Below are 27,364 nucleotides of genomic sequence, written 5' to 3' on the forward strand. Positions count from 1 at the left end.
CAGTGTAACAATGATAACTGAGGGTTTTATAGGGTTTTCTGTGCCACACTGTCTCTTGGCAGAGCCCGGTCCTGGAGTCGTCCCCTGTCTGCTCAATACTGCCATTCTGATTTTCCATATTGTGACTTTACTATTGTTATTTCCATCTACTCTGTGCTCATGCATCTATTTGTGATCAAATTTTTCCTTCAATGAACAAGATTTATTGTATTCATCTATGAGCATTGGAAGTGATGGTATGTGGATTTTGTTACCTCTTACTTACCAGGCTAGCTGTTTCCTCCCTGTTCCCAGTCTCACTTCATATTTAAAAGACAAATATGAGTGTTTTTGATCTTCTTATGTAATGAAATAAACGCATAAACACACACGACCTTGCATGCGCACACATCTTTCAGACACATCATTGCCCACACACTCAAACGCAGACACAGTCACACAAAATGCTACTCTGAGATGTGAGGGCACACACCCTGACACACACACCCACCCCCACCCCCACCCCCACCCACACACACACACACACACAAAGACTTACATTAATCTACATTATTGATTATTTACATCAGGGAGTCCAGCATTTTGGTCCCCACGAAGCTGTTGCACCCCCCAACCTGAGCGGGCTTTCGTTGTTGGGACCCCACAAATATAGAAAAACAAGCACGAACACACACACACACCTGGGGTTAACTTGGCTCAGAGGGATATTCAGTCTTTCAGCGATGTCCTCAACCGTCTCGTTGCCCTCGGAGATGATGCCCACACCTTTAGCGATGGCCTTGGCTGTGATTGGGTGGTCCCCTGTTACCATGATCACCTGACCGCAGACAGAAGGTCCCATAAACCACAGGGCATTATCACATTAAAGCCCGCTGTATCTCATCTGTTTGTCATGTGCCACAGCACACTTGAGCTACAGTGCATTATGGGCCTGAAAGCGCTATAAGTCATTCAAATGTGTTGTGTAGTTACACTGGAAAAGAATGGCACCATTAGGGGTTAAGGGTTCAAATCTGGCAGTACACTCCAGCAAAAATAGGTTTCTTTTTCCAGTTTCTCCAAATTCTCACATAATGTATGGGATACTTATCGATTCTAACTTTTCCTATTTCTGTGGCCAAAGGTAATGTAATAAATCTCAGCCAAACGTCCAAGTAAGGTCTTTGGTTTTTGGGTACATTATTCTCATACATAGACCGTCATATGAGAACAATGTGTTCACGGTTTAGGGTTGTACCACAACTGCATCCATATAAAGTGCAATGACTTAACTTAGTTTCAATGTGCAATAAATCACATCTGAAGTGTGTATGAGAAGTGAAAGTGCAATAAAGACAGAGCCCTACATATTGCACTAAAGCCTTTGGACTCATGCCTTGAACCGCGGATGCACTTTGCACTGAAACGTTAGCACTGCATCCGTTCATTAAAGCAACAGAGCCATGGGCTCTAGTTTCCTCCTGGGCACTGCTGCGAGGAAAAACACAGGATTTGTATGGGTGTTCAGCAGCTATATGAAGTGTGCCGACAAACATCGTCACAGCTAGTAAAATTACATCATCTGCGTAGAATATAATTCTAACTATCATATCAACCACTTTAAATCCAAGGTTTGAGTTTAGGTGTTTAATTATTTGTATGAATAGTGGTGGAAGAGAACACATATCCGTGCTTGCTTTGTAGGTTTTTGCAGCCCCTACAGTATCTACCTACTGAAATGCGAAAATTGATTTGGCTTTATGAAGTCTAGCTTGTGTGGTATGTAAACCTATAACATGATGACTTAGAGGAGGAGTGTAATTATACAAATGAGTAAAGAGTACTGTGTGTCTACATTCTGCCTCAGTCAAAGCCAAGCTGATATATTGCAACTAACACTCACTCTCAGACAACTTTGTGATTTAAGCGTTTTATCAGACATTTCATCTGGTTTTGGTAATAAACTCCTCAAATAATAACATCCTCACTCCTTTCTGCCTCTAGTTCCTTCTTTAAGCCAATTACAGTATGTCTTTAAAAAATTCATTATCAAAGGAAGCATAATAACTACTGTACCTGAAATTAAATGTGCAAAATCCCTTTTCACATATCAGTAATACCTCCCCTGAAATGAGAACTTCTCATTCTACTCATTATCCATTTTTATCACTGGTGGAAGTTGTTTAACCTTCCTGCGGCCCAGCTTATTACTTCTCTGGCAAAACACCTGCTCTGTGTGTATTTGCAGTTGATTAACATTTAATGAAAATTTGTAATAAATGTACTGAATCTGCATTTTACAAAGAGGAACCTTTTCTAAAACTGATGTGGGAATATGCTGAGTTCATCCTTCATCGCCTGTCTTTGCTTTTTCGTTTATACATCAAAAATGTGATTTTTGCTGCTCAAGATTTTGTCATTTCTGAAAACAGTCATATCTGGGAGATTTGTATACACAGCCCCTAAAGAAACATGAAAACTGTTACTTTGGCTGGCCTTCTTTGTGTTTGGATTGAAAATGCTTTCAGGAGCTTCCTCTAAGTAAGAGAACTTCATTTACCCATCAATTATCATCTGTCAGGGCCATCTGACGTGATCGGCTGTCATTGGGACTCCTCTTTGTGATTTAAAGACATTTGACATGCAAATCCCTTCACAAAAAAGCCCAATAAGCGAACCCCCAGAAAAGGCTTTTCAGGAACTACAATGAATGTTGAATCTGTGGAACCAATTACCTTGATACCAGCGGAGCGGCATTTACCCACTGCGTCAGGCACAGCGGCACGCGGCGGATCAATCATGGAGATGAGACCCAGGAAGCAGAGCTGCTCGATGGGGAAGTTCATGTCGTCGCAGTCGAAGGTGAATCCTCGAGGGAACTGGGATGAAGACAGATTCAAGTGGCAGAAGCCTGCGAGAGAAGAGGGATCAGGGAAGTGATTGTTCATAACTGACTGGAATGACATCTCAAAATACACTGCAGCTATTAAAGAACATGTTGTTTTGTTGCTTTGACAATTTATCTGACACTGTAAAGAGTTGACAATTTTTCATGACTCTAAGGATGTTTTCAGTCGAAAACATCCAATAAATTAAGGATGCTCTGGTGCATTTTGCTGTGGCCATTTACAGTCAAACACTACAAAGAAATGTTAATATCAAAGAGGTGTGCAGGCTCTCCACAGAGAATGTATTGTCCTCTGGCTGCAATGATCCCTTACCTTTACAGTGTGCATACAAATCATTTTTAATTTTAGATGTAGATTCGGAGGTTGCATGTCTGAAACACATTTTGAATCAGGCACTGTTATTAATTAATAATCCACAGATCTTGAAATATGCATCTCTTGAGCAAAGCAAAACAAAATGCTTCTGCTAAAAGAACCAGACGCAGTGTAAAAGTGGAGAAACCTTTCTTTTTTTTCGTCACGAAACACCCGACCCATCATCAGCTTCACCCAAGGCATAACTGTGATTTAATAATTTACATGATTTCAGGAGTTTCATTCCAAAAATGGCACTATTCCACATTTTGCAAAAGTGACGCCTACTCTAACAAAATGATGATAGCACATAATTATTACCTATGGCACTTTTTAAAAGATGCCAGGTAACTTTTTTCCTTGGTTGTCAAAAAGATGACATTTACAGAGTCTGGATGTTAAACACTTTGGAGATATTGAAAGTTGAACTTCAGGGTAATGATTTTTCTTTTACACCCGAAATGTGTCTATGGCATTTTACAAGGGAAAATGTTACTTCATGTACAAATTATATTACAGTTTAGTGCAGAGTTTGATTTGAATTAAATTACCCGTCCATTACCAGCTCATAATCCATACAACATTACATGCTAAATTCACACCATAGAAAAACCCATATCTCGAACATTTTATGTAATGATAGTAATTCCAGCTTCCACATCAGCCTCTTGCAATTCATTATGAGACCGCCCAAACCTTCTCCTTTGTCTACACTGCTGCAATAAAAGCATTTTACATGTTTTATGTGTGGTTAACTACGCTGTTTACCAAAGGGATTAGAAAAGGTGAACTGCTTATCTCTGCTACCGTTTCCCAAACAGGCTAATAACAGGTGCCATGAAACATACCAAGCACTCTCTCTCCCAGTCCTCCCAGCTCCATGTAGGCATTCTGGAAAGCTTCTCTCCAGTTCTCGTCAAGTGGATGCTCCTGGCCATGGATCATAATGGTACTGCACCTGCAAGACATTTATTAATAACTCTTTTACAGCTACTACTGCTAATTATATCATCTATATCTGTAGAGGAATCATGTTAATAAACTTTCGTAAAATAAAAGGAGCAAGCAAACTGAAAATCAGTAACAATGTTCGACATAGAGGTGGGTAACCAGTGACCCCCCATTCAATAAAATAAGTTATCTGTGCTTGCAGAAGCAGAATTTTCGTATGAGATAAAATTTTATGATTTGACTGAAAGGACAGTTGGACTCAGCAGATTAGAATTTTTCGCCAAAATGAAGCATGATGGTGTCTCATTTCAAAAGTTTTAAAAACAGGCCGATTCAGCGCCTCGACCTCACCTTCCATGCCATTAATGCGCAGTTACCACAATTAACACCAGACATTCAAAATTATCAGAATGGAGTTATTCTATATTTTTCTCATTTTCATCAAATCCACTGAAAGGCTCGAAGTGTTTGCGTGTCTTCCAGCACTTCCTGATTCTCTGCTCTCCGCTCTGAGGCCATTAGTTCCTACTGAAGCAGGTCAAATATATGTTGTTTAATGGCTTTGTGCAAGTGCAAGTTTCCCAAAACAGCTCTCCAAACATTGCTCCAGCAGAAGTCGATAGCGAAGTTGTTGGGGACTATTTTCATCAGTGGATTAATACAGATTTGGTGCTCTAGTGAGTAATTATGGCAGCAGGACATCGTGTGTGGGATCAGCTGAAAATAAACTACAGCGTGTTCATGGTGATGAAGGAACACGTCAACCATGGGGTTCAATTTTTTTTAGACGTTTTCTATATGGTTTAATAGTTATTTTGTAATATTTTTCATATGGTTTTAAAGTTTTTGGTCGTAAGTGGAGGCACATGGCCCAAAGGAATAAGCTATATCGGGTTTCAGGTACACAGCTTGCAACTATAATCAGTTCAAAGCTAGTTTTAATCTTTTCAGGGGATTTGTTTAAAAAAACAACGTATGGAATATCGCCAGCCTTTCAGGAGAGAGTATTTCGTTTCACTACATCCCTGGAAGAGAAGGAACAGGTAAATGAAAAACAAGAAAAATAAATGTTGTGCTACTCGTTAGACATATAATCCATCCATTATTGATCGACCAACCTGTCCAGGATTCTCTCTGGAGCTCCCTTCATGACCAGAATATGACCGGAGGGATTGTCCTCCACTTCATGGACAGAGAGCTTGACGGAAGGGATGAGAGGAAGACTGGTGAGGACATAACGCGACAACATCTAAAATGTGTCTGTTTTAGTAAAAAAAAAATAAATAAATAAGAGACAGACTCCTCAGTCACGCTCAACAATAAATTCCTCATTCATGCCATTTCTTTGGGTGTTGGTGTCATATTTTTCCAAAGGGAAAAGTGAAAGTCTTATCGAAGCTGACTTGACTGAACGCACATTGTAAGTCATATGTTTTCCCTATGTTGAAGCAGCATTCATTCACGCTCTCAAATGTATTCCTGCGGTGTTACATTTTGTATTACCCCTTCCCCCACACAAACACACACACCCACACATACAAGCACACACACACACACACACACACACACACACACACCACCCCAGGTAATTTGTATCTGAGTCACAGCATATCTAATCTCAGAAAACCAGAGCAAAATTGCTTTTTTCCCCCCCTCAACACAGACGTTCCTATTTTAAGTCAGGGAACAGGTGCACAAAATACATGCAGGAAGTCCTTTGTTTGCTTCAACATCGCTGTTGTGTTATTCATATGCTGGTTCAAATCTCCAGACAGGATGGGAAGGACTGGGTGTGGAAAACAGAAACATTCCCCCTGCCTTAATTGCTACGGTGCCCTTGAGCAAGGTGTTAAAGCTTGATGTGATGACTTTTTCATAGTTCAATATTAACTTTTAATTTCACCGATGCTGCTGTCGACTCCTACAGGACGTAACAAAGCATGTAGCTTAACTTAAGACCTTGTAGTTGTGCCTGTTGAGACCAATAGTGTAAAGCAAAATAGCACAAAATTGCTGTGCCACCCATGAAATTATACTTTTTATTGTTGCTTATGTAGCACACAGCAGCTGCAAATTCGGAGATTGTATGTGATGGAAGTTATCGCATAGAGCTTCTTGTGCTTTGCCAATTTTGTTTAAGGTCTTCCACAGTATTTACATCCAGAGCATCAAACACCGCGCTGAGCTTCCCACCAGAGTCAGTTCAAACAAAAAGGATTTCCGTCCGTCGAAAGGCAGCAACAGCGCGTCTTCTGAGCAGCCAAAACGAACCAGTTTGTAATCCACATTTATCCCTCCATCACAAATAACACACATCACGACACGGCAGCGGCATCTCTGTGGCTAACGGTGTTGTGTTTGTGGCCTTTTTGTTGGGCAGCTTCCAAGTATGAATGTGTGCAACGGTGTGAATGTAAAGCAGGGTGTCGCTGTAAAAGAGCGTGCATGTTCAGGCTGCCTTCCCTGCAGGAAAAAGGTTAAAAATGAATATGCATGATTCACTCAAAGCATGTAAAAAAAAAAAAAAAAAAAAAAAAAAAATGCTTTCCAAGTCTTGGAAATGCATCTTTTAAAAACATCATGATATTGTCAGTTTAAGGACACTAACAGAATCGTCAAAAACATATAAAAGTTTAATAAGAAAAAGTAATAAAATGACTTAAAACATTAAAAAAAATATGTTTAACAATAACATACTTCAAATATTTTAATTAAAATCTTGTATTTGTGGTTGTAAATGTTGTATAAAATATACAGCACCCATGAACTGACTCATGAACGGTCTATAAATGGGAGCCAGGGCTTCATTATAGACTTGCATCAGCTGCGCCTTCAGCTCAAAGCAATGATGCAACATTAATCCCGTACCTGGTACTTATTGGTGGAGTTGAAGGGGATCTCTGCCACTTTGGGGTTTCTGGCTCTCATGTCACGAACACTCCCACAGCACAGCTCGATGCATTTCAACAGAGCCGACTCTGATGCGTCCCCCGCTGCCTCCCTCTGGGGAGACACACACAGCCACACATTAGCACAGTCGCTCACATACGCATATGGAGAAATGAGTGCTGTCTGTCTCACCGCCTGTGTTTATCACACTGTGGTAGGAAGGGAGCTGTAAGCGACTAAAGCGGCACCTGAGAAGACTCTCTTCACTTCCATTACGGTCCTCATTAATGATGCAGGTAGCCCAGCATCATCTGTATCATCACATTGTTTTTAAAGTTATGTCACAGTTTAATGCAAAAGTAATGAAAGTGCAAAACCTTTCTTTTTCAGTTTAGGGGATGAAAAATAATTCAATTAACATCTCATTTTTCTTCTGTAAACATGTAGCTGATTAGCCGGTATGCCATTTGCAAGGTTTCTTTAGGGCATTTTTAAAGATTTAGATGTAAAAGGCTCTGAATATGAAGAATTTGCATTATACTGGAAATATATATTGTTGGAGGAACACATTAGACATTGCCTATTGGCAATAATCAATAGCAAAGTGGTTGCTAAGATTGTAGCTAACAAGGATGTTCATGCAGGAATTATTATAAGGCTGTTCACTTATAATAATTTCAGAAAATGTCCACGAATTTGAGCATGTGCGCACACACGGTACTGAGCTCTGGATGCACATTGCTCGCTATTTGTCTGGGCACTTTTCACAGGTTTATCTGCTTCAGCATGTGTGAAAGAGTTGCTCCTGTGGTGCTTGAATCATTTAGGAGCAAATTTCCTTCTGATATCCTGCAAAATATCCCTCAATGAAAATTCATACAATGCAATTCATCCCGCTTTTGGAGTCAATTTATCAAAATCCTTGCTGAACTGATTGACCTGGCGCCCAAAACACAGAGAGGGGCCGGACCAGCGCAAGAGATTTCTCTTTGTTCCTGATTATTCATTCATGAACAGACGCAAAACAAGGACAAGCATTCCGCAAGATTTGTCCTTGTTTGTGCCTTTTCATGAATGAATAAACAGACCAAGGAAACTCCATTTCTGTTTTTCTGGGTGCAGATGGGGACTTGTTCTTGTCATGGTAGTAGAACCTGGGCCTTGACTGCTGTGTTCGAGTGCTGTCAGGAGATACGGCGGTTACTTAATGCACAGAGGAAGCCAGGGAGGAGCGGAGAGGCCACAGCAGCAGGTGCTGCTCCCGCCAGAGTAAGAAACTGTAATCCCTGTCGCTCCGAGCCACGCAGAGCATCGCTTCAGGTCAATGTAGCACAGGTTGGAGGACAGCGGCTGGTAGAACACTGGAATATTATTGACTTAGCTTGTATCGGTGTGTGTGGGGGGGGTTATTTCCAGGGATGCATTGGATTATCCTCAGTGAGTGTGTGTTGATGTGTGGGAGGGAGGCTAAGCCAGTGTGTGTGGTGCACCTGTGTCAAGCGGTATTGACAAATTATGATTGTGGGTTATTTTCTTTCCCATGTGGGTGCCATGTGGGTGAGGATCGGCTGGCCACAGACGAGAACACAAAGCACATTTACTCAAGTACTGCGTTGATGTACAGTGTTGAAGTACTTAAACTTTATATCCATGTGCTGTTTTCAACTTCACAATATTCATAAGACAACTTGTTAACTACTACTATTCAGATTTAGATGTTGAATATGAACATACGAATATCATCAATTTACTTTGTTAAACTACCCAACAGTAGATGATATATGATAATAAACCCTGATATGGGCCATTCTGCTGCGTAATGAGCCCTTTTTCCACTAAAAAGCAGTTAAACTTCATTTAGCTGCTGATACTTCTGTACTTTCAGCCTTGTATTTGTAATCTAGTCTTTTTACAATGTGTTTTTACTACATTTAAGTGAAGGGCCTGAATTTTACCTCCATCTTAGCCCAATTGTAATTAGAGTCGTTACAATTAGTTACATTTTCACCAGTTACAACATTAAAATGTGGATTACATCAGTAATTGTAAAACAAGTCTTTGAAAAGTGAAAAATCCTCTAAATTCTACTTTTACTGTAGAGGTTTAGCACAGTTTGCTGCTAATGCTACTGAAGTTATTTTATCCATTTAATATTATCAACAGAACCCTAAAAAGTCTAAAAGTGCCACCGAGGTGTAAAGATGTGGCTCTTTTTATGTTCTTAATTGGTTTTGGACAGTAGTTTAGTTCTGTGCTTTGGAGGAATGAGCTGTTATCAGGCCACACAGACAATATGTGTTAGCAGAATAAATGAATATTTGTTTTCGGTCCCGTCGTGAGAAGATTCCCCCGTTTTAAGCACAATTTTGCTCATAACTTTCAATTATAATGGAGTATTTTTACAGTGCACCATAGCTACTTTCCCTACCCAAGTAATTTATCTGAATACTTCTTCCAGCGCTATTTTTGAGTGACAGCTCACCTGACACTGTCCTGATGTTTCACTTCACTTTACCGGCAAACCATGTAGGCAAAATCATGTCTCATGAATCATGTACATGCATTATTTGATCCAAATCTAAAAAGACCTGCTCATAATGCTCTTTGATTCAACTCGGCCTGTCATACCGCATCGCTTTAGAGAGTAGAGATAATTCATGAGGTGGAAGCATCAATGCAAAGCTTTGGGAAAGCTGCTGTGGTGTCTGTGTGTGCGCTGGAGGTTTATACCATCACAATGGGCAAGTTCTCCTGTCCGGCTTTGAAATCAGCTCTGTTGCACAGGCCGGCCACGCGAGACAGAGCAGTCCAAGTAGCAGAGCTCTTGTCAAAACCCAAACCTGAGAGAATAGCAGAAGGAGCAGTGTTAGACTTTTTTTTAAAAGTAGGGCTCATGCAGTATTTATGCTACTGACTCAACTCTCGGTTCACGGGGTAGCAATGGATATTGTTGCTAAATAACGGAGGTCACTTAAGTTGAGCAATCACTTTTTCCTTGACAAAAGTGATTTTTCAACTCCCCAGTCTTAAAAATGCCATTCATTTTTAACCAGAACGTCTCAAAAGAAAAAAGCTGTTTGAACATTTCTCGTATCAAAATTTCATCCCTCCCACCAAATCGAACTGAAAGTGACCCTCACTCTGCTGCCGGCACCCACATTCATTTTTCATTTTAGCCCCGACTCTCCAGAGTGGTCACTGTCACCGTTATTGTGAAAACAGAATATGATAGCATTGCGCTACAGACCGTACACGGCAGGCAAACTGTGGCTGGAGTTGTTGAACCTGACAAATCGCAGCGCAAATGGCTCAAAAACCTGCAGCAGCTGCACAAATAGTCAGTACTCCTGAAAAATGAATACTGTGTACTACTGTGTCTGTTTCAGCCGCGCAGGCTTTGTCTGCGCTGCTGGCTGTTCATTGTATGACTGCACAATCATCTGACTCAATACTCATTGGTATGCAAACAACACCTGTTTTTCTCGCAAACCTTTTGGTTATTGCTAAAAGCCTCTTTGAAATCTGGCTCGGTTTGTTGCTGTTTTGGTAGGAGACAGGAATCCGATTGGTTCCGCAGCAGCAGCCGTGCCGAGGAACTCGGGGAAAAGACATGTTTGTAGCTGAGGGTTGTGCCGCCCACTGCATACCGCTGCTCAATTAATCCAAGCGCTAGCATGAACAGCAGTGTTGGTTGGCGGCATGAACATTGGACAGATGAATTTCAGCAGGTGGTCACGCTCCCTCTCTGCATTCCCGCACACTCTCTATCTCTCCATTATATCTCCATCTTTCCTCCAAGCTCTCTCCTTTCCTCCTCCCTTTCTTTTTTCCCCTCTCTCTGTCTTACCAGTCTGGTCCTCAGTGGTGTCAGCCTCATGGATCTGGTTGTCAAACCACATGTGGGCCACGGTCATACGGTTCTGGGTCAGCGTGCCCGTCTTGTCGGAGCAGATGGTAGAGGTGGAGCCGAGAGTCTCTACGGCCTCCAGGTTCTTCACCAGACAGTTCTTCTTGGCCATTCGCTTGGCAGTGAGAGTCAGACACACCTGGGAGAATGGCGGGAGGTGAGGGGGGAGAAAGAGTGGGGGGGTGAAGGAAGGAGGGAAGGGAGGAGGAAGAGGAGAGGCGAGGATGGATGATTGTTATAGTCGACGAGGAGCGAGAGCATGTGTACGCACCGGTGCATTCAAGTGTTTGTGCATGTGAAACCATGTGTGGTCCAGGTGCCTTACAGTGTGTGTGTGTGTGTGTGTGTGTGTGTGTGTGTGCGCATTTGGTCGGCTGGTTAACAGCAGGTGCACAGGAACATAAAAATACGATGAATAGACACATTCCATATGTTGTAAGCGGCGCATCAACACACATTAATTCAAGCTGACCACATTACTCAAATAGCAGCAAATGGAGCACAAAGACACACAAACATTTCCACACACAACTCACGGCGCCTTTAAAGCAAAAGCAACTAAAGAAACCGTTCACTGGAAGTTAATTTATTTTCTGGAAACAGTGAAATGTCGACTGATGGCATTTCAAATGCCAGCTGGCATCCACCTCAGCTCACACTTTGTTTATTGTTGCAGAAAAAGTTAGATGCACTTCAACATTTGCGCTACTTCAAACAGTCAGTAATAAATCACCTGCTTTGCTGTGTTCTGTAGCATCATTAGAGCTACAGCTAACATTCACTGAGGGTAAATTAGCATTAGGAAAAGCACAGGTGTAACTAATAACATTGATGATGGCGCCGTTCCATTTAGGTGTGCCAGTAAGCCATGACGGCGAGCCAGCAGGCACAGTATCAGGGCTCTCGAACTGGCACGCTTAAAGCTGCACTAATCAATATTTTCATGTTAACAATGGATCAAATTACTGCATGTAATGGGAAACAGCTGCTCAAGATGACAAAGCCATGGAGAATTAACACCCAACTCTGCATTTCCCACCTTAGTTCTACACAGCTTTGAAGCCTCTTTTAGCTCATTATTTTGGTTTTTAGGCCCACAAACTCCGATCTCATCAACCAGCATCCAGCGGCCTCAGGCAGCTCTTCTCAGCAGACACGACTGTAAACTACCTGCACTGCGACAAACAGTTAGACACATCTAATAACCAGACAACAAGGCATTTTTCTCAGGAGTTGGTGGGGACCAAAACAGAGCTAAAAGGAGAGTGAAGATTGGACGAATGTTGGCCGGAAACACAACTCCAGATGAATGCCTCTGTTGCTCTGCGCCTGCTGGATGTGCAAATATGCAACTGCTTGCTGCCATGTTCGCCAAAACTTCACGAGGTGCACGGTGGCCGATTGTTTCAGTGTTTTTGAACTGGCGTCATTCTGAAGCTGCAGCACGTTTCTCCTAATGGAAATGTTTTGCAGCACGTTTGCCCTTACCGGCCACCGTAGAGGTGAACATGTCAAATGATGCATTTTCAGCTTGTAAATGCTCAATTAATGCAGCTATAAATGATGTGCAACCATTGACGATGTTATTAATTGCACCTGTGTTTAAGTGTCAGAGGCTCTACACCTCATCATGCTGTATAAATACAACCAAAAGCCAGCCAGCCACCAAATTTATACAACAAATTAAAACCACACCCACATACGACAGTCCACCACCACTCATCTCCATCTTCACACACAGCTTGTTACAGTGACTCAGCATATTTTATTTTGAAAAGCTAAAAAGAAATAATAATTTAAAGTATCATCAGCAACATAAACTAACCTTTAACCATTTTGTGCAGTTCAATGCAGCAATTTATGACTTTTCCCCAAGGCTCTGTTCACTGTTCCCAGGAGCATATGTCAACATGTCTTTGCAACAGTGGGACCTTGTGCATTATAAACTGAAATGCACATTGTCTTCTCAATGTCCTCCTATTAGCAGGCCAGATCTTTTCAATCCAGAGCCTTCCTCGTAAAAAAACGAGGAGGACACCCACACACACTACTCACAGTGACAGTAGCCAGCAGGCCCTCTGGCACGTTCGCCACGATGATGCCAATGAGGAAGATGACGGCCTCCAGCCATGTGTAGCCCAGGATGAGCGACAGGATGAAGAAGGACACGCCCAGGAAGACGGCCACGCCCGTGATGATGTGGATGAAATGTTCGATCTCGATGTTGATGGGCGTACGGCGGACTTCAAGCTCTGACGCCAGCGTGGCGATGCGACCCATCACAGTTCGGTCACCGGTGGCTATCACGATGCCGTGGGCCGTACCTGAGAGGGAGGGGGCGATTCGAGTTTTTATCTTTTACCAACCATCATCTTGTCACAGTGGGCTGTCAAGTAGGCTGTCTTCCTGCTGTATTGAAATGTTTACGTGTTTCTCAGAGCAATATGCAACAAGACAAATGACTGTTAACAGTGTGTGAGACACTGTAGGAGGAGAGAGCTGTATTTTGTAAACAGGAAGGAGGGTTGATAGGGAGGTGATGGCTGGATGAAGAGTAATGATGGATGGAGGTGACTTACAGGGGCTGGCGAGTGATTGATGGTTGGTTGGACTGAACAAATGCTGCACTGACTCAGTGAGAAAATAATGTGAATCATGTAAAATACGACAAATGTACTCCACAGACCTCGTTATCAGCAGTTTTAACAGAAGAAAGTAGTCCAATTAAAACAAAGCGAGATCTGTGGATTATCCAGAGTTACAGGGACAGTGTTTCTGGAAAGACACGTTTCATTTACCTCTGTTGTATTAATGTGGAAGCAGAAATCTCAGGGACAGATTTTTTAAAACCCACATGGACAAAACCCAAATTATCTGCGTAGCGAGACACCAACAGAGTTCAGGAAGAAAATATAATGGGATTTTTCTTTTTTTTTGTTGTTGTTGTTGGCGAGAATTGATCCTTTAACACAAACTACAAAGAGGAAGCAAAATTGAGTAATAACCTACAAGGCAGCAGACTTCACTCTTTACATATAAATTTCATTAGTGGAAAAAAGCTTTTATATACTCTGTCAAGACAGGACGCAACTAGATCCTGCATCTGGGCTTTTAAGTCAACATGGACAAAAAAATCCTTAAAATTATCAGAAATAAATGGAAATTTTAACGGCTACAACTTGATGACAACTGATCAAAGTCCATCTACTGATCAAGATCATATGACAGGATTGAAAGCTCCCTAACAGCTACAAAAGGGACCTGGTTTTCTGAACTGTTTCCAAGGTCAAAACTGAACTCTGAGCCTCGGCTAAATCACTGCTGGATCCTCCACTTGTTGTGTTATTAGACTTTAAACTAATATCTTTTTTTCTTAAGATGAATGAACTGTACTGTGGGAAATAACTGTTCACTTTATATGCAGCCAACATTAGAATTTAGATGTAGATATTGATGAAGTGGCAGATTCTAATATGAAAACCTCATTGGAATTCTTCTTGCATCCCTGTTTGACGACTGATAGCAACTGTAATACCATTTTAAACCCCCTTCGGTTGACGCTCATTAATATTCTTTATGCATTCAAAATTCAGCACCAGTCATATCTCCAGCCTACGGTACAGTGTGTGCTGTAGGTCGAACTGACGAATCGTGAAGTGAAACACACTCATGGTTGGGCGGCAATGCAAAAACTGTGTTGATCTCCAGATGGCCAAAAAAAAAAAAAACGTTTAGAAGCGATAAGGGACAATCTTGGCCAGATGTAGCCTACTGACCTTCGACACAGTTGGTGGAGAAGAAACAGATGTTGCGGGTCTCCAGAGGATTGTCGTGCGTGAACTCCGGGGAGCGAGTCTGAGGCTCAGATTCTCCAGTCAGAGAGGAGTTGTCCACCTTCGATGGGATGGGGAGAAAGAACAGTGTTACCCGGCGAGAACGCGCCACAGACACGGGGCAGCGTGACGAGGCGATGCTGACAGGGTGGAAATGACAGAAGCAGCACTTATCACAAACAAGTGCAGTGATGTAACACTTGTCATGTCAAAACCGCCTTCGGGTCTCAGGGATTTTTCACATGTTCGTCTGTCGGTGGAGAAATTTATACCGCTGGTCGTCACAGTTTCATTACGCTGCTTCAAGATCCAGCGGGATAAACTCAAAATGAACGCCGGTCGAGCTCAGCGGGTGACATGTCGGAGAAATATTCACCCTAAAGCGACCGTAAGTCTACAGGAAGAGAGAACAAATTGAGCTAAAGACTGAAATCTCAGAGGAAGATTGGTAAAAATGTGTGTGCTATCACTAAGACATTATGGGATATTCTAAACAGCCTGTTTGTAATGTGTGTGTCTGGCTAAAATATTGCTTGTTGGCAGCAAAATAAAAGCTTCAGTGAAACATTAATTCTTCAAAGACAGAGCTGTGGCTTGGGAAATGCGCTCAATAGGAACTGACCTTTTGAGAGTCAAAGAAAATGTGTCTGACTTAAACTAACTTGATTGTTTAAATATGGAAGAACTGGAGGTGAGAACGTAGATTGACGTCTGATAGCCTTATGACAACTATTTGTTCTTTGAAATGCGGTGCCGTGGCTGTGGCTTGACTTGAAACAATAATATAATAATATAAGTGTTGGACAGATTGCTGTGATATTTTGTGCAGACATTCATGGTCCCAAGCAGATGAAGCCTGCTGAGACTTTACATTTTGGTGAAATACCTCAACAACTGGGGGGTGGACTGCCAGGAATTTGGCAATGATAAAAAAGGTTCCCAGAGAATTAATCCTAATAACTCTGAGTTTTCATCAAGCACAACCACTGGATCAAGGTTTTAACTAATCCAGTGAAATATCCCACATCTACAGGAGGGATTTGCTCGACGTTTTACACATTCATAGTTCTCACAGGACGTATTTTCTCACACTTGGGGTGATCCTCTGATTTTTCCACCTTTTCAACCAGTAATAACTTCAAAACTAACAACATCCCAGGTGAGAAAATATTTTCTTTAAATTGCAGTTTTTGAAAAATGTACTATGTCCACCAGTGAAAATCACACTCAGACTCATGAGCAGTCAAAGCACACTTGCAGTACAAGTGTATTGTATCCCCAATGTGTTGGAAATATACTTAAATATACTTAAAATGTAAAGCACACATTAATTAAGCATTGTAATAGTGTATCACCAAGGACTTGAAAATAAGTACGCTTTTCTTAAGTGCACTTTATTACTATTAAAAGTATTTGTTGTATTTTTGTGCGCTTTTTGCAGTTAGTGCTAAATGCACTTAGAATTAGTTCACTTTTTATAAGCACTTTGAAATACCACTGTAAGTACTGCAGAATTAATGTATTCATTTTTGATAAACTGAAGTAGAACTTAAAGACACCAACTTAGAAGAACACTTTTTAAAAGTATATGTCAAGCATACTTTAAATGAAGCACAAAAAGTAAAACTGTACTTGACTTTTGTGGACTTAAATTAAAATTCTAATTCACTGAAGTAAACTACTTTTTGGCCTGGGAAACCCATCAGCTTCAGCTGTACTTTGTTTTATCGCTATTTGCAATTGTTAGCACGCTAACACGCTAACTTTAAGATCGTGGACATGATAAACGATAACTGATAAAAAGGAAACAACGAAAGAAAGTGGACAATAAAAAGTAAATAGCAAGTGAGTTGAGCTCCTGTAATCCCACAGAGACTCCCGGGGCTGAGCCTACAGCACCCCTCCCCTACCTTGCATCCGCTGGAGGAGATCACTCGAAGGTCAGCTGGGATGCGGTCTCCCCCTTTGATCTCCACCAGATCTCCCTGCACCACAAGCTCGGCATTGATATGCATCTTCTCCCCCTCCCGAATCACCAACGCTTGCTGGCATGGGCAAAAAGGAAGAGAGAGATGAGAAGGCAGAGGGAGTACGAGGAAGAGAGCGAGAGAGTTTGGGGAACAGAGAGAGGATTTAGTCAGAGGAAGAGAGAGCAGCGCGATAAAAAAAAAAAAAGTGCCAGAGGGTGTAGAGGTATGTGAAAGGGAGAGATAGAGGGAGGAAAAGGAGAAAGAGAGAACAGACAGGTAGGGAGTGGACAGACAAGGAAGGAGTGAAAACAGCCTAAATAGATTAAAGAATTAGGCAATCGAAGTGCTAGAGGTGGATAACGCGAGGGGAGTTTTTATGCAAACACTCACAATCCGAAGTTGGCTCAAACATTTATTCTTCCTTTGTGCAAGCTTATTAGGTTTCCACTCAAGTGAGTGTGTAAGCCCTACTTGAGGGACGGCTTATTGATTCAGAAAGCTCTGAGACTACACAAACACCAACATGCATCAACTTACCTGTGGCACCATTTTCTTGAAGGAGTCCATGATTCGGGAACTCTTGGCCTCTTGGAAGTAGGAGAAACAACCGGTGATGATGACCACGGCCGACAGCACCACGCCCAGATACAGCTGAAACGGGGGCAAACCCGGGCCACAGCGGGGAGCCGGTGTCATTATCGACTTAGTTCGGTTCATGTAAGGCATGTTTGAGCGCAGGAAAAGGGGATTTACAAACCTCGAAACGGTTTTAAAGACAGAAAACCCTTAAATGCAGAGTGCAAGAGAAGTGTTCAGAGCGAGGAAACCCGGGGAAGCTCTCGGTCTTAGTAGAAGATTTAGGAGGAAAAGTCGTCCTAGAGTTAAATTCTCGTGTACTATTCCTGTCATCTTGGACGGTTCGTTCAGTGTTGGTCCAAGTGAACATCTGTCTCCCAAACCCAGAAAACCAAGAACTGACACTCTGATCTGCGAGACCACCAAGAGACACTTTCAGAACTGGAGCTCGGCTTTGTAGACTTCACGCCCGTGTTTAAGCAAGGAACATTTATTCTGGTGTATTTGACTTCATTTTCAGTGAATATTTTCAGTTTTACCAGTAAAAAAGCCGTTACGGATTGATGCAAACGAGACAGCCAGGCACTTGGGATGAAAGCATCTGCCAGCTGGTGTACTGCATGTCCTGGACTCCTAGAAACAACATTCCTAAACCCTGAAAAGTTTCCTTTTTGGAAGGTGCTGCTTTCATTTGACAGCTACAGCAGAATGTTTTGCTTTTTTTAACGCTTGAGTGCCTTTTTTCTTACGGTGGCAGTGCAAAATCTTCTGAACCAGGAAATACATTTGTATCCTCAGAAAATCACTTGTCAGTGTTTACAGCTTTTTCCTGCGATTCAGTGTTCAGTGTTCAGCTCCCGGTTTTGTCTACACGCGGGTTTTGCAGATTTAAGCTCAGCTCTCTGCACAGAAGTGCAGGAGCAACATCTGTCCAGGCCGGTGACCCGTTTGAATCTGCTACACTTTAAAGGACTGAGACAATAAATGCATCATTTCCAGAGCACGAGCATGAATTAATCATAAAATATAAGTTCAGCAGCACCTTCACGAGCCCGAGAGCGCTTAAACATTTTCTCAAAGCAAAGGAGACAATTCAATCTTTCAGCTCGAATACATAAAAATAATGAAAATTAAGTTTTAATCCGACAACAGCAACATGTAAAGTTCTGCTATGGTGGATTTTCATCTCAAATGACTGCTTGTACATTATGCAAAGGCTCAAAGTGCCAAAGCTGCAGGCAGCCGGTGCTTTGAAGTGGCTCACCAGAGCATCCAGCTGTACATACTGAGTACTGAATGTAGAGATTAAATCGTGGGGAGATTAAAGTTATCACGTGTGTGCCGCGCGTGTGTCTATCAGCTGTACGTTACTGTATATTATGCAAAGACTTAATGCTGTCTGGGGTTTGAAGAGCGCTGAATGATGATTGCGTAATGACCGAGAGCCATAAAGTGCAGTATGGATGGCTGCTTGGCGCCATTTTAACAGCGGTCGGTCTGAGTATCTGTGCTAATGCCAGGAATGATGCCAGAGTGTCAGCGGTTGTTTTTACGTCACACTCTCTGATGGGTTTGTGGGTTTGTGTTTATTTGTACTTCTACACTAATGAGGACCAAATCCTGGTGTGTCTTAATGGGTTTTAAATGCTTTTTATGTTCTTTTTCTTCCTATTTTAATGCCCTTAAGGTTTTCCTCCTGCAGCTCTTCCCTCGTCTTTCTTTACTCTGCTTCCTTTAGTGAATGTTGGCACTGTGAGCGCTCATGTGACCCAACTGTGTTGCCATTTTGGCCAGGACTCTCGGAAAGGAGATTTAGATCTCAAGAGGCCACCCATGTTCAGTAAAGGTCGTATTAAGAAGAACAAAGCTCAGGGAAATCCACCAAAATGAAGAATTCTGACAATTTCTGGGTTTAAAACTAGGATTAGATTTCAGGATTTTGGGCTTTGAAATATTTGATATCCCCCTTTGTCGATGTTCAGTGGAATTATTGCATTGTCCTTCTGACAGATGGTATGATCATATTGAGTTATCATTCTGTTGTCCAAATTAATGACTGCACAGAAATTATAATTAAACACAAATGAGTCATTTAAGATTTTGATTAACTCAAAAGATTTATCTTTCTTAGAGGAAATTCTTACACAGGCTGCTTTATGCATATGAGAGGCAAGCTGGGGTTAAATCCTCCTGAATGTATGAAATGTAATTCAGAATTCTGCACAGATGCACACTAGAATATCCTTATACATAGCAAGAAAGATTCTTAAATTTTGGATTTCTAAAGATGCTCCTTTGGTTTGGAGACACTGACCTTCAAACTGAATGACAATATCTAGAGACTGATCAAGCCAACCAGTCACAGACGTGCAGGATGTCCTTCTGCCTAATTAACAACCCTGAAACTGACTGTCAGTGACTTAAATCAGTGACTGGATTCAGAACTTCAAAACAAGGATGGACCAATAAGATGTCATGCCGCACATTCAAACACTGTGCATGTAATCTAAACATTGATTCAATCATTTCATATGCACGTGTTTACCGTATTGCAGTAATATTCTGCGACTGGACCCAAATACAATGATAAATGGTTAGCAAAATCCCCCAAATTAACACATTTTACCACTTCTGATGCACAAGTCTGCATATTGTGTGTTTATTTTGTCTGCCCATGTGTATATTTATGTAAACCTCCATCTTGAAGACACAGATGAGTGTATCTGTATATGCAGGTGGACTGTGTGTGTGCATATTACCCTCCTTTGTTTTCCACTGTGCCTGTATTATAACAGTAGCTGTCTTTGCATACCTGCGTCTCTCCCTGTGTGCGATTAATATGTGAGGCGTGCGTGCATGTTTCACAAGCAGTTTCTCACATTGTCATTGGGTGCCTCATCCTCCGTGGCCACCTGGATGCTGTAGGCCAGGAAGCAGAGGATAGCGCCGATCCACAGCAGGATGGAGAAGCCGCCGAACAGCTGACGACAGAACTTGACCCACTCCGGGGTGGTGGGGGGAGGGGTCAGAGCGTTTGGACCGTCCCTGGCCAGAATCTCCACAGCTCTGGCACTGGTCAGGCCCTGAGGGAGAGCAATTTTTAGGAATGAATGTCTTTCTGCATGCACTGGGAATCTTATTACAACACAACGGCCCCATTTTCACCGCGGCTTAAAAAGCAATTTTACTGCTACAGTTGCAGAACATCAAGTATTCCTGCCTGGCCTATTTAACACCACAAGTATAATAAACTGGGTGACTCTTCTCATCTGAGGTTTTATGCTGTAGAACTATTGGATTTAAGTTTATTGAGCATTTTTTCCTGATTCGATGCCTAATAGAGTCAGGGTCTAATTTACGGAAAATCCATGTGAATGCCTGAAATACTACGATTTAAATATATTGTAACAATACACAAACTGTGTCTCTTTCAGGCTTTCAGCAGGTTTTTGACATTTCTACAGCTTCTGATATTTTTGGAGCATCCCAGCTTCTTTTTTTTTTTTCAAACGCTAATCTTAAAAAAGATGAAAATCAGTTTCACTACACCTGCAATGTCAAATTTAGGGTAAGCAGCAAATGCGGTTACAGCGTAAAGACTTTTGTGATGTGTATGTGTATCTGCGCGTTTATGGGATTGTAGGAGTTGTTGCATCAAAGCGAGCATGTTTGTGTCTGTGTGTGTGTGTGTGTGTGTGATTGAGGGATTAAAGATGAATAAAGCTCAAGGTGAGCTGGGGACGCTGTGGTGGATCTAACTTGACCAAAGCAATGCCTGGCCTCAGCTTGGATGTTGCTTTCCCAGTACAGGCGAGCAGAGATTACATCTAAACGGGAGACATTACAGCAACTCTTTGTTGTGTGTTTGTGTGCGAGCGTGCACGTGTAAATGAGCGCCTGGGTTTGCGTGCAGTTACCCGCGTGAGGTCCACTCCATAGCGTTTTCCCAGATCATCCAGAGCTATTTTGTGGTCGTCCTGCAGGGATGAAACGTTCCTTTTTTATTCGTGCTTCAGATGAACAAAAACATTCAACAGAATCAGAGTAACTCTAATTGCCCAATACGGTTATAGGAAGGGAATCTGTCTTTGATACATCATGAATGGGAAACAATTATTTCACAGCAATACATTCAGCATTGTGTGATCTCAAGCAGTGTGGCTGCAGCAGGAAGGGAAGTTTAATAACCAAACGGGATAATGGTCAAATAGATCTTTAGGGCGTAGCACTGATGCATTACACACCTCCATCTTTCTGCAAAAATACGCTATTCTCTGTACCTGACACGGGTTCAGGGGCTTTATAATGTATGACTCATTCCTCATGACAGGTCAAACAGGTCAGTGAGTGACCTGCATCTCAAAGTAAAGCCGATCCAGAGGTGAGCAAACTGTTCTCCTGTGTAGAAATGTGACCCATTCAAAACCGTAAAAGTATTTTATGTTGTGTTTCTGGGTTCAGTTTGTTCTTTGGTGGCAGGTTTGTGCTATTGTTCCTGTCCAGCTGGCCAAATGCCACCTGGAGATGTCTCCACTCAAGCTAAAATAGAGTTTGATAGCGAAGCAGCAAAAACTTCAGCTACCGGCTGTCGGGACGGTGTCAGTGCAACAAAAACAAGGGCTCCGTCCTTCACTCGATGATGAGACAGAGAGAAATCCACCAATCCCGTCACCAACAGCGGCCTCGGAGGACCGCGGTGAATTGTAGCTGCAAGTGATTTGGCCACAATCACCGACATGCCCCAGTGTTCACAAACAGTTTGCCAGTTAGGCTTTATTTATACATCCCTACACCCAATATTGATCAGCCATTCTCTGGTGGTTGTTTATAGGATTTGTGGGACAAAAAGCGCAGGAAATCGCTAACTGAAGAAGCACATGAGGCCGAATGATGAAAGCAAAATACAGCACTTAATCATGAAACTACTTCTAAGTGTTGATGGCGTCCGAGGCATTTTCAGTCACAGGCCAACTTGGTAATTGACAAGAGCTGCTTTATCAGCATGCAGCAAAACTTAGCCCAGTTTTCATGGGCATCGCTTGGCTGCATTTTGACAGCACCTCAAAGAGCTACAGCTCTGCACAAGACAAAAACTCTGCACTACACTGTTGGTGGCCCACAAATTATTCAGTATGTTTCTCAGTACAAAGAAGAGCAGCCAGAGGGTGGTAGAACAGATAGGAGAGGACAGCCCGGCTTAGAAGTCATCTGCTACTGACTACACTAAGCAGGTTGGATTGTCATTTTGTTTACGGGCCACTGTTTTCATTTACAGCCTTGTTAAATAACCTAGCGTCTTTGGCGTGACGCTGGGGATCGTTTGGGAGCGGCGGCGATGGAATCAATCACCGTGCAGAGTGAGTGTGGGTTGGACCAGTGACAGCTTGTTTTTCTTACCAAGGCCACCTCCTTCTTCAGCTCATCCAAGTCCCTGTCCTTCTTCCTCTTCCCTCCATTCTCGGCACCACGCTGGAGGGAAAGAGAGAGCGATTACCATACGTCAGGCCCGTAGGCCATCATCCCAAACCGCCACAGGAACTAAGTGGGAAAAGTCACATTCTTGTAGCCACATTGTGCACAGCCATTTACATTCACTGCCACGTATTACAACATCGGGGAGAGCACAATGGACTTTGTGTACGCTGGTTCATTTCAATCTCCCGGCACTATTGGCAAAGCACTCGCTGAATATGGAGGGGAAAATATTTTTTCTCATAGCGCGAGTTCCTCATTTGCGTGAGTGAGCAAGCAAGAGAGTGTGTGTGTGTGTGTGCGCGCGTGTGTCACGAACAGTTGGAAGAATGGTGCATCATGGAAATCATCTGCTGCTGTCAGTCTGCTCTTAGCAGCACGTGTGCATGTCAGTGACGGAGGGATACACAGAGGGAATGAGAGGAGAGAGTGTGAGCAAGTGACACAGTGAAAAAGTAATCAAAAAAAGCCAAAGAGGGAGCACAGAGCCGGTGGAGTGCCCGAAATGTGTCTGGCATAGCAATTTCCCCCCACTGTGTGTGAGGAAGATTACCAGCCTGTCCTCCCATAAAGCTAAATGGAATAGGCCTGATGGAGAGAATAAAAACAAAATTACGTAATTACCCAAGTAAACAGCAAGCCGGGAACAAAACTTATTGAGGAGAAAAGCCATCATGGAGATGCTACTGTCTTCAAAAAAAAAAAAAAAGAAAAGAAGAAGAAGAGCATTCTGACACTCAGATATCAAGCCCGGCGGACACGTTTAGAAATCTCAGTATTTTTCCACGATGCACGTCCACGCATATGCTGTGACTGTACATGAGATACAGCAAGAATGCCTCATTCATGTTCAGCCGTTCAGCTCTGACAGGGAGGACTTGAGCATAATGAAAAAACATGGAGATAAGAGCGCGTTCTGCTTTTATTTTTATTTTAAAAATAAAGAGAACTTACCCCTTTGCCCATGGTGGACGTCCAGACCTCAGCAGGTTATAATGTGAAGGACAGCACTCAGGGGCCCCGCCACAGCTGAGACCTCCCGCCCCCACTTGTGGAAGACACTGGTGGCTTTTTTTGGGCCTGGCACCCCCACACCAAACGTCCCGTTCCCTCTCTACTTCCTGCCTCCTGTCAGGGTAACCTGAGCCATACAACCCCCCTCCTTTGCCATTACTCTGCTCCTATCAGGGCTCCTCTGCAACCAGGCGCCCACCACCACCACCAAAAAACACAGAGGGGGGCTCTGTTTCTGTACCTGCACCTGCTCAATATGTCCCCCTCACCCCTAACACATGTGGTTCTGTGGAGAACAACAGCTCATCAATCACTGCTGCCAACACAGCCAATGAAACCCTGCATTCCACATAACATGCAGTAACACACACGATAACGAGGGACCAGTACTGGAGCTCAAAGATGTGCCACGAAAAGGCAGCAGCGCATTCTGGATTCCGAGCACAGACCGAGTCCTCAGGTCTGTTCTCAAATAAATCCTGTGCTAAACTGCTGAATCATTCGAGAATTCAGCCCCGAAGATGAATCGCTTGCATCATTTTTTATTCTTTCTGCTTGAATTCAAAGCGACTCGTAGCCAATACCGACGCTGGAATGATCTTAAAGTTCGACATATTTCCAACATACGGTGGGTCGTCACCACTGCGCCCACACAACAGATGCAGCGAACGATCCCGTGTCAGAGAAGCACCAAATGTCTCCTCCTGAGTTGCCAAATAGTTTGTGTTGATTTTATGTTTGTACTCTTCCTACACTGCAATACATCCAACCCTGCATGAACTGTATACTTTGATGGACGTATGAGCCCCGGTAGAGTTCTCCTTTTCAAGGTTTCTCCAAATTTCTCTCCCACGAAAGGGTTTCTCAAGGATATGTTTGCTTGCTTGTCTGGTTGTCCTTGTCACTGGAGTTTAGCATATATCTCCGCCGAAACGCTGTGCATAAAGCTTCTTCCTGAAGTTTATCATTTCACGGAGTAGAATATTGAAAAATTAGCTATACGATAAACAAGTAATCAAGCAGGTCAATTTAAACCTTGATGTGTCAAGAGGAAAGGGAACGAGAGAGCTGAGGAAATGTTCAGCAAGTAAGCTTGCTTCTGATTTAAAGAGAGATTATGTAATTTTTGAAAGATGAAATAACACAATCCTCCACAATTAATAATCAATAAAACACACTTATCCAGTTCAATACACTCAGGGGTCTTGCTCCTCCAGCCTCTATTACAGTCAATAGTGTTGCATATATTTTAATACATTTCAATGGTATTATTACTTACTTAAGAGAATTTTGGAAAATTCAGTGCCTGCGATCTGTAATCACCACTTGTGGCTGCTGTTCACACTGATATTCTCACCTTTATGCCCCTAATGTGTATCAAAAAAGTGTCTTACTATCAGTCCTTTGTTAGAAAGACCGCTGATTAACCATCCTGAGGAGGACAGGAGATGGAGATGAACGGCCAGGAAGCAACACACACCCATGACTGCACCTGGAAGCAACACACACCTGTCGACTGCACCTGGATTGTCTCCTTTTCCTACAAACTAAAACATTACTAACACAATACTTTGAAGACACAACATTTTGGGAAATATGCCTATTTGACTTCTTGTCAAGGCTTCACACTCGTGTCTGTACGGAGTTACTAGTTAGGGAGCTGCAGCCAGGAGGATATTAGCTTAGCTTAGCGTTAAGACTGGAAGCTGAGGGAAACAGCTAGCCTGTCTCTCTCTTAACGAAGAAGCCTTCCACCACCTATAAACTCACCAATTGAAACTACATTTTTTTTATTTGCACAAATGCAGAAATTCAAAAACAAAAACACACAATTTGTTGTTTTAGGTGGAGTTACTGTATGTGCTGAGGCCTCGACCTCATGGTGACAAGGCTCGTACAAGTTGTTTGTCAAGAAATACTGCCTCTAAAGCCAGAAATTACCATTTTTAAATTTCTGTTTGTGAAGGAAATAAACAAGATACACATTAATAAGTGCGCTTTAGAGGTGTCGCTAGGCATGGCTAGCTGTTTCCCCCTGCTTCCAGTTGTTATGCTAAGCTACGCGAATAGTCTCCTGGCACTAACCCCATAATGAGAGTGGTATAAATGTTCTCAACTAGATCTCAGCAAGATAGCAAATATATGCACCTCTCAAGATGAGCCGTTTCTTTAAAAAAATGCTCTAATCAGCCCTTTAAAACCCTGGTGTGGTGACTCCACGTGGTAGCATCAAGGCAGTGTGGCAGACGGCAAAGCCGTCATCACCTCAGCCCGGCATTCAGATGCTGTAGCTGAGCAGGTCAGCGGGCATCAGACTGTGGGTTTGTGTGCAACTGTCTGAATATGAAGCAGAGAATTTCTGAAAAGGTTATGTATGCTCACTGAACCCAGCCCGCAAGTTAAGTCAGAGAAAATTAAGCCTTTGTGAAAATTATACCTCGTATTGTCGCCCTGTAAAATATGAATAGGTTGTAAATGGCCACTGAGCGTTTATTTTCAGTTCATCATCATCATCGCTTTTTGATAGTTGGGTAACAAAGGGCAGAATGAGGTGAAACCATTTTAGTCCTCACCCGCTGCCATGAAGCTGAAGTTTAAAAGTTTAATTCCAAAACCAAATTCCCTTTGTATTTCAAAGAAAACCCTGCTGGTCATTGCTGCTGCATTTAAAACCTCCAGATTACATCCTCTTAAATGTTCTTATTGTGTATGCAAATTTTTTCAGATGGCTATTAAGGCTCGTGCTATCCCATCATGAGTTTTGCTTTCATGCCGGCCATCAGAGAATTCAAATATCTCACACGGTGGATCTCATTTTGGAAGGACTTTCTTCTTTTGAAAAGTTCATGAAAGCGTATCCTGGCAGAGGCACTCGTGACAGATTTAAACAGTGCTCGGGAGTTTGAAGTGAAAGAAAGACGACTGCAGACGTTTTCAGCTGGGTTTACTTTGTCTTCTGTTGACGACAGCTTCGCTTGGGGCTTTTATTTTTATTTTACGTTCTCTTTACAACATATTATACAGAGTCATCAAAAGTTGTTAGTGCTCTGGAATTATCACAAGCATTAAAATAAATGTAAAAAAACGTAAGAAGCTCCAGTCATTTCAAATAAAGGAAGGTTATTGTGCAACTATGACTAATACAGTTCATAATACATACAAAACACTTTTTTAAAGGCATTTTAATGCTGTCTGTCTTATGTCAGGTGTCTGTGTGGCTTTGCAGAAAAAAAACAAAAACATTCTAACTAATCCATTTGACTGGATAGTTAAACAGCGACTAGTGAAACAGATCTCCAGTTATAAAGATGTGGATTTTAGCACCTCCATTCCCGTTATGAATTTTAAAGGAACATTCAAGTCTACTATCCACCCTGCATATCAAGCACGCAAATCGCAATCCATCTTTGGCTCAGGGTTGGGGAAGGAGCACCTTTAAAAGAAAGCTCTGGGGAAGAGCAGGCTCTATCTGTAGTGATACATATGGATTTTTGGCTTGGCTTAACACGC

General features: G+C 42.4%; 1 protein-coding gene across 1 annotated transcript in view; it reads right to left on the reverse strand.

Annotated features, from left to right (window-relative positions):
- atp1a2a (ATPase Na+/K+ transporting subunit alpha 2a) overlaps positions 1–22,885 on the reverse strand; it is a 31,934-nt gene extending 9,049 nt beyond the window's left edge. Inside the window, 14 exon segments of the mRNA XM_041948517.1 lie at positions 681–817; positions 2,715–2,890; positions 4,091–4,200; positions 5,312–5,391; positions 7,062–7,196; positions 9,813–9,922; positions 10,930–11,128; positions 13,045–13,313; positions 14,766–14,883; positions 16,733–16,867; positions 17,330–17,443; positions 20,248–20,451; positions 21,286–21,345; positions 22,766–22,885. Of these exon segments, the coding sequence (XP_041804451.1) occupies positions 681–817; positions 2,715–2,890; positions 4,091–4,200; positions 5,312–5,391; positions 7,062–7,196; positions 9,813–9,922; positions 10,930–11,128; positions 13,045–13,313; positions 14,766–14,883; positions 16,733–16,867; positions 17,330–17,443; positions 20,248–20,451; positions 21,286–21,345; positions 22,766–22,885 (1,967 nt within the window).
- Between the last annotated feature and the right edge of the window lie 4,479 nt (positions 22,886–27,364).

Source organism: Chelmon rostratus, chromosome 12 (assembly GCF_017976325.1).
Source record: "Chelmon rostratus isolate fCheRos1 chromosome 12, fCheRos1.pri, whole genome shotgun sequence".
NCBI classification, from domain to species: Eukaryota; Metazoa; Chordata; class Actinopteri; order Chaetodontiformes; family Chaetodontidae; genus Chelmon; species Chelmon rostratus.